Genomic DNA, 19,935 nt, shown 5'->3' with positions numbered 1-19,935 from the left:
GGGGGGGGTAGGAGGTGGTGTGGTGTGACAGAGAGCGTTCGGATTGGAGTATGTGTGCATTTGAGTGTGACAGTGAGCAATATGAGGGCATAACGAGTGTGTGTGTGTGAGTGTGTGTGGGTGTGAGAGAGTGTGAGTGTGTGAGTGTGTTCTATGGATGCAGTCTGAGGTTAATAAATATTGACAGTGAGTTATCTCTCCTGGCAGGGTCGCAGGTGGGTTGCATGAAGCAGATTGGACACACCAGCGGGAAAGAAAATTCACATGCGCCCATTTGCAAGTTCAAATCCCTTCGATTTCTTTTTCTCTACACCAGTAACATTTGTAGGAGTCCTTGAGCAAGGCAGTAATGACTGGCCGTGATAGTCTAGCACTCGCCCACAACAAATCGCCCCGCCGAGATAATAAAGCCGCCTTCAACTTCTCCGGTATGGATTCTCCACGGTGTCTGTGGTAGCTTGAGGCCCTGCTATCACAACACAACACAGCGACAACACGGCGATTAGCTCCTGCACAACACTGAGATCAGAGAGGACAGAGAGAGTGGGGGGGGGAGATAAACAACTAGAGAGATAAAGAGAGGAAGATAGTGTTCCAGGACAGGATGAAGAAGCGACAAAGAGGTTAGTTTTAGGTTAGTTGAAAGCAATTATTATACGTTTAAATAAAAAAATATTGTAGGTTCAATTTGATATTGTTGCTTTCAACTAACCTAATACAGTTCTGTGAAAGTTGTTGACATAATACATTTAATTAAAGTCAACGTTTCAGTTGTTTCAGTAAAGGGAGCACAACAGGAAGTGTTAACTGTAAAGCTACTTAGGAGGAGGATTTTCTCAACAGCTGAGGGACCCACATACAGTTTTTATTTAGCACACTCAATGAGTGCATGGGGAGCGGTGATCGATTCATGCGGCCCGGCCCGGTGACATTGCCCAGTCATCACTCTCTCCCTCTCAAACATACACACCATCATTACACACACCCACACCCCCACACACACACACACACACACACACACACACACGGTCCCTGTTGGCATAGTGTTCCTCTCCCTGCAAGGCTGAGTCGAGCACAAAGCTATAACGTGGACTAATGGTGCATAAACTTGGATATGGAGGGGATTCAGAAAAAGAAAACACCTTGCAAGGTCAAATTTGCAATTCCTGAGGCATTGGAGGAAGATCCCACAGAGACAGATATCAGCTCTCACACAGATGCTGCAGTCTGTAGGAGTTTGTTGTTGACACTGTGTCCCTTTTAACCTCACACCTCTATGTAAATGATCAGGGTGCAGGTGCGCTTGCTTACAGAAATGCACACGTAGCTCATAGCCACACACAGCAATATCTGATCCACAGTGGTGGGGTGTATTAGATTAGATTTACTCAGGTACTGTACTTAAATAACATTTTGACGTAGTTGTATATTTAATTGATGCTATATTCCACTATATTTTGAAAGCCATGATTGTAATTTATTCCACTACATTTATTTTACAGCTTTAGGCGTTGTGCACACGGGAACGTTTGTGTTTATGCACAGTATGCGTATTCAAAAAAGTCTTCCGTTCACATGCATTCGTTTCATTTAACGTGTCTGTTCAAACGAGACCGCTGGAAACGCTGTAGTACATATGCCGGGACTGTAAGTGGCGCTGTAACTTCCGCCACAAAATACACCAAAAGCAGCAAAGAAGACTCCGCAGCAGCCCCGCAGCAATGTTGCCATGGCTACCCTTCTGTTTATGCCCCGCGGTGGATTTAGCAACATGTAGTTCATGTAATTCTCCATGTCCACTTGTTGCTGATGGTTGTGGTAGAGGAGCTGTAGATTTTGCACTAATATCTGTAGCATGGTCAGTAGCAGTAGCACTAGCAGTAGCTACTGACAGGAGGAAGTGTGTGGCGATTGCTGGTATTCAGCGGGATATAGTAATTTCCTCAGCATATGGATAAATGCAACGGGGAAGTTAACTGAAAGAAACCAAGAAGCACGTCTCTGTGGAGAGGACGGCTCAGAAAGAGAGATATTCTCTACAAACACCGGGTGAGATCGCACCTTTGTCAATATAATGGATCAATGCATGAAATCTGACTCTGTTTATTTTGTTTAAGGAGTATATTGGGCGTTAACAATTCTGGTTTGCCTTTTATAATATTATTTCATTCAAGAACCCCTTGTGCGTTTAATTAACACAGCTATTTTTGATAGCTGCTACAGCAGTGAGCAGGAGAGGTGGGGAGAGGTGGGGCTATCGCTATTTTTTCAGGAAATATTCGTATCGAGGTGATTACACGGACTCGGTTGACCCCCCAGAGCGTTTCGTTTGCAAATCTATCCACCTTGGGACCCGTTATCGTTTGTGGGGTCCGTTTCTATCGGCCTCGTGTAAATAATAGGGCTATACGCACGCGAAACTATGCAGATCCAAGCAGTTTTCTCCTCGTGTAAACGGCGCCTTAGTTGCGTTACAGATTCAGTTAGCTTATAATTTGCTAATACAAAATATAAATACACTTAAGTAAACCCTCTCATATTATTACAAGTATAAATATTCAGAAGCAGTATGAAATGTAATTAGCATTAGGTCCACCTTTACCAGCTTTGATAAACACTCTATTGCATCAATATTTTTACGCCAGTAGTCTTATACATATGGTTCTGAAATGGGCCATGACGCACACAAGTACTTTTGGTACTTTAAGTATATTTTTATGCAAATACTTTTACTCAAGTAGGATTGTGGATGTAGCACGTTGCTTTTATCTGAGTATTTTTACAGTTTAGTATATTTACTAAGTGTAACGGCCCGTCCACACAGCGGCGTGCGTTCAACGCAGCTTCCCATTCACTTTGAATGGGGTGACGTCACGCTTTGCCGAACTGCATTGCGGTTCCGTCGCGGCGCTTTGCCTCCGTTGCTCGCTTCAAAAGTTGAGAAAAGTTCAACTTTTCAAGCTTCGACGGAAGCGTCAGCCAATCAAATCATATGTCAGTACAAGCGCTAGCCAATCAAATCGCGTGCCTGTGTGTCCGGGGCGGGAGATTCATGTGATTGGTTGTTGGTCGAGCTTCAGACACGCCCGCCGGCAAGCTTCAACGCACGCTGCCGTGCGGACGCTGCGTAAGTCTAAGTACTTTTTCCATCTCTGCTGACGTCAAAGAGTGTGCATGTGCAGATGTGCATAAAGCTAGACAAACAATGAAATATTTATATAGTTATTTGAAACTGGATTTCTGGGATTTTGTCTATGGTTACATTCTGATCATCTCGAATTGTGTTTTTCTGGTTCAAAAGTTTACTTACTTTTGAACACATTCATGCATAACTTTGAGGTCTTTCTTTGTGTGAATACTGTGTTCTTGATAGCACCAAAGTAATGTCATATTAGCATTAAAGTAGAGAATCAGATAAATGTGAAGTGTGGTACCTTTTTGAAGAGCAGGGAGTCGTCCATGTGCTCTGCGTAGACTGAGGTGAGTCTGTACTGGTTCTCGGTGGTGATATCGATCTGATATCCGGTCAGGACGTAGCACACTGTGCGGAACTCCTGAATCTTCCTCTGAAACACTTCCTTCAGCCTCTGGTTTCTGAGCTCCAAGCTCTCCATCTGCTTACGCAAATCTGCAAAATACACAAAGAAATGGAGAACACATTGGTCATTTATAACACCACTTATTATGTATACAAGTAACTCAGACTTTCCTCTCTAAGATTCTGTAACACGTGCACAACTTCCTCTCCGCAGAGCTCCACAAGTGCATGCTCAAGTCACTTAGCTAATGTAGCATAGATGGACGGCTCAATATCAAATACACACTCCCTGCGGCCCTCCATCTGCTCACTTAGTGCTAACAAAACACTAAAACACACAGAGTGGTGTAATGGTGACTCTTACAGTCAGCTGCAGAGCTGGGAGCACAGAGATTAATGGAGAGGAGAAGCAAGATCGGGGGGGGGGGGGGGGGCGGGGCTGACTTTAATTTGTTGAAAATCTATTTGGGGTTAATGACTTTAATTGGAAGACTTGAATTGAGAGGGCAGAGAAATTAGTTTGTATGAGCAAAAAGTCGTTATGGAAGGAATTATTTCTTGACTGCACACAAATGTAAGTGAGTAATGTAAAAATTAGAAATGGTCAAAGCAGTGAGCAGCCCATGTTTCCATGATGTAACTGAAATATTCTCAGAAGGTTTGCAACACTGAAAGATCTGAATCCAGCGCCAGACAGCTGGGGCTAACTTTTATCCCCGCTGCCGAGTGAAGTCTCCTGGCAGAGACATCAATAGTCAACATCATTGGATGGCCATTTCTCTGATTTCTGCCAAAAAGAACAATTCAATTTGAAAGCTTGTATGTGAACCCAGACATCTCTGGAGGTAGAGCAGCCTCTATCCCTTTCACACATGATGAAAAGTGGACAAATTGCTCAAATTAAATAGCAGTGAGTTTTTATGTCAGTCTTGTTGTGTTCCTATTTTTATTTCTTAGAATTCCTGTCTTGTCCTTTTCTCATTTTGGTCAAAATATAAAAAGTATTAAAAGTGTTTCCTCCAGAGGGAATTTATCGCCCACACACTCCCCCCCCCTGCCTTAATCGCCTCCATTGGAGTCCTTTGTTTACTTCTGTTACATAGTGACATCACTATGTTACCCTCGCAGATCTATTGGCTAGCACTCCAACACATTGTACGTTATCGGCTACGGGGCGTAAGCAGTTGACCAATCACAACAGAGCTAGACAGAGGGTAAAAAGAGGCGCATTATGAGAAAAATAAAGACCTTTTTGAACCTTAAAGGTGGGGTAGGTAATTCACTTCAGAAACACTTTTTGTTATATTCCATGGAATGCTCTTAACATCCCGATAGCAATGAATATATGAAATGCTTTGACAATAAATACATAAAAAAAATGTCATCTGTGGAAGCCGTGGTGCTGTAAAAAGCACGACCAATCATCTGAGCCGGCCCGGCTAAAATAACTGGATGGCCTACCTGCCTGTCAGCCTTCCATCTGTGCACAAACTTATCTCGTGCCCTCATTGGTCATGTGCGCGTCCGTGTGTGTTGGAGGAGGGGCTCTGTAAGGAAGTCTGAAGGAAGGGGCAGATTTTTTTCGGCTGCGTAGTTTCAAATTCTAGCGCACTCGAGCTGGTTTCTCCATTCTTACCTACCTTTAAAGCGTGTAAACATGTCACAGTAGAGACACTAAACACATATATGAACCTGAACATTAGCATAAAAAGGGCCCCTTTAAAAGCATGTGTTAAAGTTCAACATGAAGAGAATCAAAAAGCAAAAAACTTTCGCCTATGGCAAACAAAATGCTTACTCAACAAAACTTAGCCAGCATTGATTAATATTGTCAAGGTCAAAATAATTTCAGTGTCTCAGATGTGTGTCTGCTTTGATAAGGATCATCCAACAGTCAGTGTAATTTACATTCAGCGAACACTTACCAGACAAAACCTCTCTTGTTTTATCACAAACTCATACATCTTATATTCCTTCAGGAGTGGTGCTGCACTTTATGGCTTCTAATCCTGCCTTGATTGATAAGTATTCATCATTCTCCTCTTCATACATCTTAGCCCATGATCGTTGTATCCATCATTATCAAAAGAGTGGATGTCTAGAAAGTATCAACTTAAAGAGTCTGTCTGTGTGCCGGTCTGTCTCCTGGGTGCCTGGGCTTCTCTTGAGTGTCAGTCAGCGCTGATAAATACTGTTTCAAGACTTCAGCATCGTCACAGAACTGTCACTATATGACAGCTATCAAACTGCCCTGAAAATGGCTGTAAATTCTCAAGAGACAGCATGAAGTAGACGCCGCTTGTATTGACTGCAGCATGCAGACAAATGGACAGGCAGGCAGGCTAGGAAATGAACATGTAATTTCTTGTATACACACAAATGTTCCAATGTGTGTGTTTAGTTGCTAAATCAAAGCATCAGTGGTGAAAAAGGTTTTTACACTAACTGTCAAGTTTTTAGAAAGTTAGTTACTTCTGACTTTTGCCCTTAATTGGTCTCTACGGGTCTGTGCGAGCGGTCTCTTAAAACCTGTCAAGGAAATTTCTCTGCTGAGGGAGGGAGGCCCTTATTTATATATTTTTACCAATTTTCCAACCTGAAGTAAGCCCAGAGTATTTATTTGTATCTGTTGCGGAAATTGGTTATAGCAGTAAAAGTAGGGGGAATTATGGGCTTGACAGATTCATTTCCAACTCCTCCTTAACTTGTGTTACTATTAAGTGGCCCTTGTGAAATGTGATAACATTGTCACTACAATTGCATTTTCTAGTCCAAAGACAAACCCTTAAGACGGGCGGAGTGGCGCAGTGGGCTGTGCGTTTGATCATCAGATCAAGGGGGGCGTTGGGGAACTCCAGTTCGAAACCCGCTCCCGCCGCCACTGCGTCAGGCCGTTGTGTCCTTGGGCAAGACACTTCACCCGAATTTGCTCCTGTGGGTATTGTCCACAGTACATGTATGATATTAATGTGTACTTGTAAAGCGCCTTGATGACTTCGAGGTGTGAAGATGGGTGCTGTGGCGCAGTGGGCTGTGCATTGATTATCAGATCAAGGGGCGAAACCCGCCGCCGCTGCGTCTGTAAAGCCGTTGCGTCCTTGGGCAAGACACTTCACCTGAATTTGATCCTGTGGGTATTGTCCACAGTACATGACCGTTACATGTATGCATGATATGTATGTGTAATGTGTATCTGTAAAGCGCTTTGGGTCATTGAAAAGCGCTATAATAAATATAAGGAATTATTATTATTATTATTAAGACACTTCCAGGCCGAAACAAAGAAAACAATCTCTCATTTACAAAATGCAGTCATGTGTAAAGCTAGGAATAATACTTAATAGTATCAATAACAGCCTAATTCATGGGTTTCACAAGTATAAGACAAGGTTTATTTTTAACCTAGTGGAACATTTGCCAAATGAAAGAATAATTTCTGTCACTTTAATCCTTGGCTTCCTTTCACATTCTTACCCATTATAATTGTTTGAACTCCCATTAAAACAAATAAATGAATGGGAGTGTACTTAGCTCTTAGTTCACTTGAAGCACTGCTCAACAGTGGCTGTCTATTCAAGTTTAGAATAGTAATGGAAACTTCATGAAAGCATTTATTGTGTGCAAACAATATACATAAAACTAAGACATTAAGGAAAGAATATGGGAAATGTTAGATATCAATTTTCCATTAACAAAAGTGTTTCCAATTGACTTAATCCACTATTACCTCAGAGAAAAGACTCAATAACCTGCACTCGGTTGAAGGACAATTAGGACTTACTTCGATTGTTGAAATATTAAGCAGTTTCTTTTTGCATGAGATATCTTTCAAAGGTCTATTTTAGATCTGGTATTTCTTAACTGCACATCTACATTTCATGGTGAGGTTTAACTGGGTCTATAAATCATATTTTAGTCATATAGAGTTCATCAAACAAAGCTTTTTTTATATAACTGTGCCAATCTCAAAGGCATGACATGTACTCAGTTTGCCTTTGATACTTTCCCAGACATCCCTTTGCCTTAACCCTGGTCTGAAGAGGAGGACAGATATCACACATTAGGGCTGTATTACCTGCTGGAGGTGAAATGTAACACACTGGTAAGAAACTCAACTAACATTTCCAGAGAAGAAAGGGTCAGGAGCGGACGGGCAAAATGAAAGACAAGGGAAAATGACAAGAGGGAAAGGAAGTGTATAAAATAAAGATGAAGGGTGAATTTGAAGAGAGGAGAGATGAGTGCTGGTGAGGGAGAGGAAGAGTGAATATGAGAAAGGCAGAGCAGAAGACAAATTAGCAAACAGACTTCCGACGCTGATCTGCCCTGAACTCCAATTCAATATTTAACCCCGTCATGAATACTCTTTCCCAATCTAACTGTCTGCCGTACACTCACACCTGAGAGGACAAAGGCCTCAGGGGCCTCAAATACCAATGAAGCAATTCCCTTCTTACTCTGCTTTAGGTCCCCGCCATTACAGTGTTTTCTCTTTGAAAAACTTCCATTTGTCTAAAAGGGAAGAGGAACTGAACACATGTCATAATAATGTAAAAAAAAAACCCAATGGAAGCGAACACGCGAGAATCCATGCTTTCATGTTTCACACGCACACACAACTTCACAAACACTTGATATCCGAGACACATTTGAGACTCCAGGGGGAAAAACTGTGTCCGCCAAAGTGTGGATGGACGAGCAACTGACTCGCGAGCTATAGAGCTGCTAAAAACTCAAATAAAACTAGCTATAAATAATTATAGCTTAAGTTAAAACATTTATGTGCATGTACTTACTGTGTCCTACATTAATGTAGTCTGGGCTGTGTGTGAGAGGCTATAATGTTGCCCCTAATCCAAGTTCAGCGCCATAAATAATGTATGGTAATGGAAATGTGATGGACAATGAAATGGAAAAAGGCCACTGTCCATCCATTTTATTTTATTCACGGTTGGTTCCAACTAATGAGCCAATTCTGAATGAGTCCTTCTATAAATTGTACTGTTTAAATTCAAATCAAATTTTATTTATATAGCCCAATATCACAAATTACACATATGTCTGAGGGGAATTTACAGAGTGTGGAGCTTACGACACACTCTTTGCTCAGACACGTGGAGTGGACATGGGGAAAGAAATCCCACAATTAACGGGGGGGGAAAAAAATGGAAGAAACCATAGGGAGAGATGACAAAAGTACACACATCCTTAGAAGTACAGATACTTGTGTTTAAAAATACTCTGGTGAAAGTAGAGGTACTGACTAAACTTCTTTACTCAAGTCAAAGTAAAGAAGTATGGGCTTTGAAATGTACTTAAGTAAAAAGTACCCATAACTAGCAGCTGTTTTAAAGAGTACCTGACCTCCCTTTATATTAATAGAACAATAATGTCATTGTTAGCTAATGAATGTTTCCATGCTGAACAACGGCAACATGACAAACGTTTTCATTGGTCCCTCTTCTTTAGAGAAGACCAGGAAATGATGGATACACGGATCGTGTTCAAATCAATAGGCACGCAATGACTCTAAATAATAATGATCACGCCACCAAACACACATTCAAACTAAAGGAACCAGCCTGTTTGGGAAATGTAAGAAGTAGAAAGTACAGGTATTTGTGTTCAAAATGTAAGAAGTAAAAGCAAAAAGTAGTCAAATAAATAGTGGAGTGAAGTACTGATACCAGAAAAATGTACTTAAGTACAGTAACGAAGTATTTGTACTCCACTACTTCCCACCTCTGACCATGGGGAGAGTGGCAGTAGAAGTACACACATAGCAATACATTGGTGTGTACAAAGTAAGTAATAACTCATAGACAATCAAAGTTAAACAGACGTCAGTTGGTGCGTTGATCTTACCCACGACCTCCTTGGATGGCGGCAGACTGAGGCTGAGGCTGGCGTTGATGCTGGAGTCGCCTTGGACCATGGCGCCTCCTTCCTGCAGCGAGCGCACGAGTTCACTGAGACGTGTCACTTCCTCCCGGAGAGCATCAATATCTTGCTGGCGCTGTTGCTTGGCAACGGTGACAGGGTTCATCTTGAAGTGGAGAACTCGGGTTTTGATGGGGTCGAAGTCACCCTGAGACAAAAAAGACAAAGATCAGACCCTCCGTCAATTCTGCAAGTTGAGGAGGATAACATTGAGGGCATGCACTAATGCACACACACTTATTTTTACAAGCTGTTTTACAGAGAGGCAATCACACATTCACACACAGTTTTTAGTGGAGTTCACATAGGCTAAGTTACAATTAAAATGACCATTACCCACAGTTATTCACATATGGCCTTTGGATGTGTAGCAAAAAAAAACATAACTGACCGTGTGGCAACAACAGTCACTGTCAGTAACAATTAGTGGATTACTATTTTGCTTATAAAATAAAACCCCAAATAATATAGTTATCAAATAATGGATATCTCAGAGCTGTCAATCACATCTGTAATGTGCCAAAGGAGAAATATTGCAGGCTATTAAAAGAGCTGCTGATCTGGATATATCCTTCATGTTAAATATGATTGCACATACACCTTGGCATATTGGTAAATATTCATATTTATATAGCTGGAGTCGTCAAGGTACTCCCATTTGTATATTTGTATCTGTATCTGTAGGTGTAGGTGACTGAAAAAAAAGTTGGGCAACATTTAATTTGATTTAAAATGCTTAAAAGACACAACCATCACAGTTTCTCAGGGACATCTTCCCTGACAAATGGTTCCAACAAACAACCCGAAAAGAATAATCTGTTAGAACTTAATAAAAGCATCAAATGATAATAAATAAATTGCGTCAGTTGTAAATGACAACACAAGGTCAGAAATCTGCAAATAATGTATTCAAATTCAGGTCTGGATGATGAAGAAGGCAGACTGAAAGGTTTTTCCGAGAGAAAATGTCGCCAACACACCTCAGTGCTGTTTCTTACCCTTTTTCATATTGTAAACAGCATTTGACATCCTCCCCCTTTCACTATCTATACAATCTACAGTCCTCCCACATAATAACTCGCAGGCTTTAAGAATATGTTTGCCACACAGGACCCGAGCACATAGAACACCAGATACGCCTGCATAAGAAATGAAAACATTCATTGTACTCACGCATTTCTGTGAAGTGTATGTGCGGAAAACATGGACAAGGCAGAATGGCTTGAAAAGACTTTCATAATCAAAAGGCCGGGAAGAGTTCTATGGGAACCATCCGAGAGAATGTGCGGACTGCGATTCAGAGGAATACACAGGGGAGGAGATGGGAGGTGAAGTGTGGGCACAAAAGGGCTTTCCAATAAATCCATCTATGCTCTCAGTGTCAATGTTTCAACAAAAACTTGTATATTTGAACAACCTCCGTGGCCATTTAACCTTAAAGGGGACCTATCAGGCAAAATGCACTTTTGTACGTCTTTTATACATGAATATGTGTCCCCGGTGTTCCAGGGAACTCACCAAGTGTCAGAAAACACAACCCTCTTTATTTTCCTCCATACCCAAATCTCTAAAAAAGGGGCTGCAACGGATCTGATAAAAACTGATCCAGATTTGAACACTGTCCTGACGTCAGGACGGTGGCGCTACGGCTATTGGGCCAACTCCATCAATCAGGAGGAGACAGCCACGGCCATTGCCGTTCGAAAGCGCTGGAGACGCTGTAGTACATATGCCAGGCCAGTAGATGGTGCTGTTCTCACAGAATCAGCCCTTGCAAAAACAGAGCTAGAAATTGTCAAATTGAGCAAAATGAGGCATGGCTAAAATGCATGATCTGTTTGGTATTTTGAAAAAAAAAAAAGTATAAATATGCCTTATATAGGTATGGTCTTACACTATATTATTCAAATATAGCATGTTAGGGTCCACTTTAATTATTGTTGTCAACTAAGCACAATTGAAAGATTTTGGATGGCCCTGTCTTTATTCTCTTTGGTTACCATCATTTGATTTAGATACATCATTTTGTTCCTTGGTTACTCTTATCAAGTCTGGCCTTTCTCGGTAATGGGACAAAACTGTATCTTAAAGTGAATGAACAAAAACATATTTGGCACAGTGCACAAAGGTTATCTTTTGATTCATTTCAGCAGAGAAATGGGAATACAGGGATTTTAGCCTTTGCAGACCATTTACATGCACAAAAACATGTATAACACACGACAGGAAAAACCCCAAAAAGCATAATCGGACTTCTTTAATAGCTAGACTGGATATATTGCGTGTATCTGTAATTCAGTTCTTCATCAAAAAGAACAATTCAGATAACCAGAACAAAATGTTTTTCCCAAATGCTTTCAGTTTTAGATTTCTAACCATTCTTATGTATTGGGCTTTTCATTTCAGACAGTCGTGTTTTCATCGCACTTTGCATTTTCAACCTCAGACATAAAAATGTTGGCAACATTTCAACTTGTTTCCATTTACACTGTTAATAAAATGTGCATTACAAACAGGTGAATAAAAACTAATTTGCATTGATATGAAACCAACTAGACTTGAACAACATAGATCATAGTTTAATGATTCACTGTGCACCTTTCTGTGCCCATTTATTCAGTGCAATAAGTGTTGACGCCAACACAACATGCATGAAGCAGGTCTGCTTGTGTAGGAGACGGGGCATTTGGAAATCAAACAAGAAGCTTTATTTCCAACTTTCTGTATCTAAAGATATTCATTTTCTGTGTAACTTTGACTCTTTTTCTTTTACCTAGCCTGCCAAAATCTTTTGTGCAGAGGCTACAGGAGCATACTGCGAAGTTATGAGCATCAGACTGCCTACCTGCTTTAGTTCCCAGCGTGCCGCTCTCTGCCCTCAGCACAGAGCAGAGTCGACCACAGCAGCAGAAAACCCTCCACTGATTCACAGCAAACACAAGTATTTATTAATGTGCTGTTGTGCAATGCTGTGTTTTAACCTTAGACACCTTCTCTATATATATATATATATATATATATATATATACATATACATATACATATACATATATAGATACACACACACACACACACACACACACACACACACACACACACACACACACACACACACACACACACACACACACACCACACACACACACACACACACACACACACACACACACAACACACACACACACACACACACACACACACACACACACACACACACACACACACACACACACACACACACACACACACACACACACACACACACACACACACACACACACACACACACACACACACACACACACACACACACACACACACACACACACACACACACACACACACACACACACACACACACACACACAATCTAAATAGGCCATTTCAATAGTTTCACTGTAGGTGTCATAATAAAAACTCACTGGAAACACAAGAGTTTCATTTTGTTTTGTTGCCATTATTATAATTTACTAGCAATGTATCCATCAGACAGACTAACACAAAATGACATGACAAACGATGAGTTGTGAACACAGATTGATGTTATTGACAAGTCCACAAAATAAGAACCTAAAGCAAGAAAGGGAAAGCTGTTTCCTAAAGCGTGATTACCTTCTTTTCTTACTTAGTTTGTTCTTCTGAGGCGGGGAAAATGAGGAGAGTCTATCTCAGCTTAATGCCAATATAAACACACACACACACACCAATCTCAGCTCTTGATTACTGGCTAAATTAGATTCCATATGCCCCAAAGCGACGATTGCAAAATAAACTGCAGGCGTGTGGGAGAGCAAGAAGCAGATGAGGAGAAAAGGAATATAACGATGGGAAACAGCGAAGGACACGGAAAAGAACACGATGAAAAACAAAAGAGGGTTAGGGTGATGTCGCCTACAGCGTGGAGGAAAAGTAGCACGGATGAAGGGAATATGCCGTGCACGCTTATAAATAACGCTTTGTATAATTTAAAAGGATTGAGCGTTCTAAAATGAGGAGCAGAGAATGTGTGTATTTATATCAAAACATTTTCAACTGGACTGCATACACGTCACAGCCAGAAGTCAAGGCCTATTTCCGTCCTGCGTAAGTCTTTTGAAGTTGTACATCTGTATATGTAAGGAGGGGTTTATTCAAGGATGCGTGCGTGTGCGTGTGCGTGTGTGTGTGTGTGTGTGTGTGGTAAACAGCGAAGGAAAAAGGGAAGGAGAGCCAGATAGTGTGAGACAGATATGTAGATTTGAGCTGTAAACGCAGCACAAAAAGAACAGTAAAGTCTTCAAAAACGCAGCCAAAAGCTACGTGCTGTCAAAAACCAAAAACTCTTTCAGACATAAATCTTTAAAATGAGGTCAAGCTAAAGAAAATTAAGAAGATTTTCCTGTGGAATTCATATTGAACTTGTTTGGATGCCTGGACTGAGCTGAGGGGCAAAGATGTAATTGACTTCTCGACGGCAAAAACAAAAAGAAAAGCATTTCTCTTTGGCACTGAACCATATCACTTTCAGAGTAAGCCGACAAACAGCATAATCTTATTTTTTAATTAGTTCTCTCCTCATATATCACACTAAAGTGAGAACATGGAAAAAGGCAATTTTCTGTCTTCATCCATTTGAACAAAAAAGAATAATCATGTGATTAGGATTGATCCTCTGAAATAGAAAACAATAACTGAACATTCAAAACAGGGACCAAGTGGAGAAAGGCATTATTACCTTTCACTGCACATGCAAGTCTTCATTTAAAGAGGCCTTATTATGCTTTGTGGGGGGGGGGGGGTTTCCTTTCGTATAGTGTGTTATATAGGTTTGTGTGCATGTAAGTGGTGTGCAAAAGATAACATCCCAAAAGGAAAGTTCCCTGAGTCACTATGTCAGGATCATAGTGACCTCAATTTTTTACTTTCGTGCTTCTATTGGCTAGCGATCCAACACATTGTACATCATAGGCTAAGGGGCGGGACATCTCGAAGCGGTTGACCAATCACAACAGAGCCGGCCAACTAACCTATCAGAGCAAACTGGGCTCTGGTTTCAGACGGAGGGTGAAAAGAGGTGCTGCAGCACAGGCAGTATGAGAAAAATAAAGAGCTTTTTTAACATTAAAGCATGGAGACATGTCCCAGTAGAGACACTACATACTAATATGAACCTGGAAATGAGCATTATAGGGCCAGGTTAAAGAAAAGAAAGGGAAAGTGGAGTACCATGTGTTTGTAAATCATAATTAAGTTCACCGCTACAACGTGACAAAGAGGCCAAATTGGCTAAGTTTCAAACTGAATGTTAACAAACTGCTTAATATTAAAGTTGGGCTATTGTGTGTGTGTGTGTGTGTGTTAACATGCATATATAAAGCCTTCTTTTCCACACAGTATTTACAGTGCAGCAAGGTGCAGTTCCATTCTAAGAGCCCGAGGCTACATATCTCTTATTCATAGAACAACAATAACAACACATCTAATACCAGAGAGCAGAGTCTGTTGTGAAAAAGAGCAAGAGGCAGGGAGAGAGCAAGAGAGCAGAAGATCAAGAGCAGGAGAAAGAGAAGGAGGCGGGGCCGAGAGAGACGGGGGGGCTCGAAGTCCAGGGAACAATGTCTGCTTTTAACAGGCTGTATAAAATCGCTCTGAAACATCCACTTATGTACTAAAAACAGAAGGAACCACAGGGGACACATGAGTCACTGATGGAACAGGTGACTCTAATGGTGAGCAGAGGGGGAGAGCAGAGGGGTACTATCAAAAAATAACAAAGAAAAAGCGCACTTACACACACACACCCGTAAACCACATGAACTAAAGTGAAGTCGAATGGCGAGACAGATGAGTCACGAACCACGAGTCTCATCATCAAAACACAATTTAGCTGTTTTTTTTTTTTTACATTGGCTAAAAAGTCAATCTCCTTTTCAAATGGACTTTACTCGTCGCAAGGAATCACAAGTGCATTTAAAAAGGATTGCTTGATTTACCCAAATTACTAAAAGGGAAATAAAACACATGCTTTATCCACCAGTAGGGGCCGAACAGACTCAGATGTATGGTGCTACTAGAGAACATGACCTGGTTTCTCCGGATGCAAAGTCATTAAGAAATGATTAGTGGCAATGTCTTTAGATGATCCATCTCATGCATCCAGGGTAACCGTTTGCTGACCTTCATTTAATCCAGAGATGTGTTACACAAGAAATGAAAAACAAAGATCAGATCCAGATAATTGTCTCCATTTTAATGTCCAGCGATATTATCAGATCCCGATATGACAGTGTCCTCATGTTTGTAAAAGAGGATCCATTTTCCCTTCATTTTCTGGGTCAGGTTTCATGCCAGTTTTAAATCGCTGCCATTTTGCCAGGGGACATCAAGCCCAAGACTTCCTCTTAGGACACAAGTCAATTGTCAACAGTTTAATTAGAAACTAAAGAGGCAAGAATTGAGTGGGAGTTGATAGATGCCGCCTATGATCAGATTTTTTTTAACAAGTAGACAGTTAGCCAGGCTAATAAAAAGCATAATTGGAAGCGAATGGGTTTCATGATTGGATTTCGGCCAATGCGTTCCACCTTGTTTTCTTCTCGACAGTGAAAAGGTGATATGGGCGGGGTATGCACACAGAGCAGAGAGCCGTTGTGAAGCAGGAGCAGTACCTCTGTCCCTAAGGCAATGAAAGGAACCATGGATGAATCTAGGTGAAAGTTATACCTCAGTGATTTTTCCTTTTGATGACCAGCTATCTGCAGCACCGATGTCTTGATAAAGAGTCTCTTACACAGGTCCCTGGTGGGAGATAGAAATAAGCCAATTGGAGCTCAAGATTGAGTAAGGAGTAATAGTGGATGTGGAAAAGCATCCGTTATGTACTGAGAAAGAATGATGTTGTAATGGGCTTATCCGTGTAAAGTGTAGCCCAGGCAAAAGAAAATCCTTAGTTAAAGGGCCCCTGTGGAGTAGTAAATAAACTAAGTTACTTTTACATTAAATGTCATTGACCAAAATGCATTGTGCGCAACCTTAAGGTCTAACAATCACATTAAGTGCATTTCCCTTCCTCATAAATTATTTGCAAAGCAGATTTTTAAAGTATTTTTTCTTTGGTCCACACATGTTTTGGGGCGTTTTGCAGCATTTCTTAGCAAGTTGATCAGTGACAGTCTCCCAAGCGCCCAAGATAAACAAAACTGGGACCCACTCATGCAAAACAGCTCCATAGCGCCATTAGGTCTAAAACTCCACAGGGATATTTTTAAGCTCAAATGCACACGCAAAGCACAAACTGAGAAGAGAACATGTTGTTCTGAAGAGCAGTAGGAGTGCAGCCGAGAGGCTCCAATCCGCGGGTCAGCAAGAGTTGATCTTCCTTGGGATAGAAGCAGGATAAGGCTGAAAGGTCATCTTCAGATTCCCTCGCTTAAACTGCCAACTGTTAAGTTGCGTTGGCAGGGCATTAATATCAATAATTTGCTTCTATATAGTGAGAGCCAAAAGCAAATGTATCTTAAACTGGAGCACCCTGAAATCTATGTCTTCAGTGTGTTTTGAGAGGGTCCATAGAGTGATCTCTGAATCCCCTGAAGTAGAAAAAGGTCTGGAGAAAGATCATAACCTCTATGTCTCTTACAAAAGAGCAGATCAGCGGACGATGGACTGCTGTCTTCCCTCAAGAATTATGATTTGAAGAAGAAATAACAGTCAAATACTGATTAACGAAGACTGCTTTTACGACTCCCTCTTCCTAGCAGGCAAGGTGTTACGGCCGCCGCCTTCCATCTGCCCATTAACCTGTCTGTAAGTGTTTGCAGCTGTGTGTGTTATATGTATATGAGCTATGCCGTTGCCCCGACGCCATTTTCCTGTCCCTCCCCCGGTAGGCGTGACCGAAGATCTGGATTGGAGCATGCCGGGCTCGACTCTCCAATCCCCGCACACACCTTCCGGGGACAACTACAAGACTGTGTGCACCGTGTTAGTCGAGAGAGGTCTGCATCTGTGGCAGATGTCTCTCGATACTCTCCCCATACATCGGGTGATAATTCTGTTAACAGTGGTTAACTAGTTGTGGTATTTTCGTGTTTATACTTGTAATTATGTTTGTCTTTAAGTACAACGTGACTGTGGTTTACTTGTACACAGGCTGTGTTTTGTTAGTACCTATCTTCGTTCCAGTGCCTTTGTGGCCATTTGTTTTAATTGTGGCTGTTTGTTGGCAATTTTAGTGCACGCTTTCATTAAACAACTTCCTATTTACCAAATTCAACTGGTTATATGTTACTTTCCACTTTCCACGAGCCGGGATGTAACATAATGCCTTAGTAAAGCTGAAGTTGTCGAGATTTTTAGAGCACATATGATCTGCATCAGAATCTCTGGTAGGCTCTGCCACAGGGACCTGGGCCTTTGGGAGTTCATGGAAATGCAAGGGTAGGTTAAGGTTGTGGCTAGAGAGCATGAAGACAAAGGTTTGCAGAGCAGCCGAATCATCCATGGAAGACTGAGCTGCAAACCATCTCCACTTCCTTTATCAGCTTTTCAACATGGAGACAAGTTCTGTGTCGAAGATTCCCTCAGGATGGAACAACTGGAACGTGTGATATGTCATCCTCTTCCTCATCATGCAAGTTGGTCACGTTGAACTTTCTCACCTGTATGAACCAAGTGTTGTTGACCTTTCTTGTGTGTTTTGCCCGGTAATTGGACTTCCAATTGTGACAGCCACTGGACAGCTGGGTCTTCTCTGTTTTAGCACGGACATTTTATTATGCATAACAAGACATAGCTGTAATTCAAAGGGTCAAGAAATTCAGATTTTGGCTTTTAAAGTATTTAACGGACATTTCCTGTATTAAGAAAGGTATCCTGCGATTGTTTTTCCATTTTGAAAGTCTTGAAATAGCAGCAAAAAAATACTGCCATCTTTTAAATCAAAATGTGTTTCACCATAACTGTCATTTGCTCTCAAATTGCATATTGCACTGAGCAGGCTGAAGGGGAACGGGTTTCTCTTTTCTGCCATCTCAAATCACTCCACTGATTCACTGGGAGAGAAACGAGCTGCGCTGCAATCGTCTCTTTGGCTCAAAAGTCAAAACGCTGTTCAAATTTACACAAACGTCAAGTTTTCTTCCGCCTACGACGCACACAACTCCCTGCATGCCAGAGCTGTGATGTGTGATGGAAAGACACGCTGTCTGGTGGGGAAAGACGCTTAGTTGAAGGTGTACAGTTACAAAACTGTAATGCAAGCTTCATAGTCATAAAGGGAAGCATTTCAAAAGTTCAGACATATTCTAAACTAATGTTAGAATGTGGAAAGCTGCTGCTATGAAGGACATTTACACAAACCTGATTGAGTGACAGCTACTCCTTACCCTCCATTGTTGCGGCCGTCCTTCATCCACCATATCATCATCAATCTGAGCTTAACTGTGCGCAGTGTGCAACCGCCTCATTAATTTAAGGATTTGGCGGTCATAAGAGGACATTTGTAAATAGCACCATCTTAAATATTGCCATAAATAATATATGTGTCTTTAACACAATGCAATTGTCTCAGTGAACTATGATATGGACAAGGTTGCCTAAAGGAAATTGGTTATGAAGGAGGTAATCGTTCATGTCACGAGGGCGTGCTGTTTGAGTAGGCTCTGATTTTATTTCCCCTGCTGGCTAAGATGTCAGCTGCTGGCAATTACCCTGTGTGTCCATCTGCCAGACATTATGAAGAACTAAATTCCTAGCGAGAGGGCAAAATATCTCTACTACTACCTGACCCTACTGCAATAAAACCACATATTCAGGAAGAACTGTATTTCTAGCTGCACTACTGGAGAGGGAGGAGACATTCAGCCTGAGGGGACTGCTTGCAAACATTTAGTCATAATTTAAGTTACATTTATTGCCTAAATTGTTTTCATGGCTTCAACCTTGATTAACCTTTAAATAGGTCAAACTGCCATGAAAATGCTAACCTTCATCACAACAGCAGCAGGGGCACCGCTTAAGACCTACTGGAAGACAGAAAAAACCTTTACCTTGGGCACAAGCATGCCATAATAAAGCCGCGATATGAATAGCTTTCCCCCCCCCCCCCCCCCCCCCCCGCGAGTGCTTCACCTGTTTCAATCCGAAAACAAGGTCTAAACATAATGGTGCTGTGGCTTGTGAGTATATTATACAATGGTGCATGCCCATGTAAGCACTTGTACATCAGAAGGTTGATGCAACCTCTTGCAATGCCAATTATCGTCTTTGTCTAGACCCTGGCATGTCAGCAAGAGCAAAAAGACAAAGAACAGCCGTTTTAAGTCAACTGTTATTGCTGCCATAGTCTGCCGGTAACGAAGACAAACAAGAAAATGGAGAAGAAGAATATTACATTACGGTTCTTTTTAGGTTGTTTAGCTGTGAATCTGCTGGAAAGCCATAATGATGAGTAAACGGGGTCCAAAGAGAGTCTTTTT

The 19,935-nt window shown here is 41.4% G+C and overlaps 1 protein-coding gene across 1 annotated transcript in view; it reads right to left on the bottom strand.

Annotated features, from left to right (window-relative positions):
* Positions 1-19,935, bottom strand: part of mad1l1 (mitotic arrest deficient 1 like 1) — a 74,397-nt gene that overhangs the window by 24,343 nt on the left and 30,119 nt on the right. The window contains 2 exon segments of the mRNA XM_034130446.1: positions 3,435-3,628; positions 9,404-9,626. Of these exon segments, the coding sequence (XP_033986337.1) occupies positions 3,435-3,628; positions 9,404-9,626 (417 nt within the window).

Source organism: Trematomus bernacchii, unplaced genomic scaffold (assembly GCF_902827165.1).
Source record: "Trematomus bernacchii unplaced genomic scaffold, fTreBer1.1, whole genome shotgun sequence".
NCBI classification, from domain to species: domain Eukaryota; kingdom Metazoa; phylum Chordata; class Actinopteri; order Perciformes; family Nototheniidae; genus Trematomus; species Trematomus bernacchii.
This window is presented reverse-complemented; position numbering and strand designations above follow the sequence as displayed.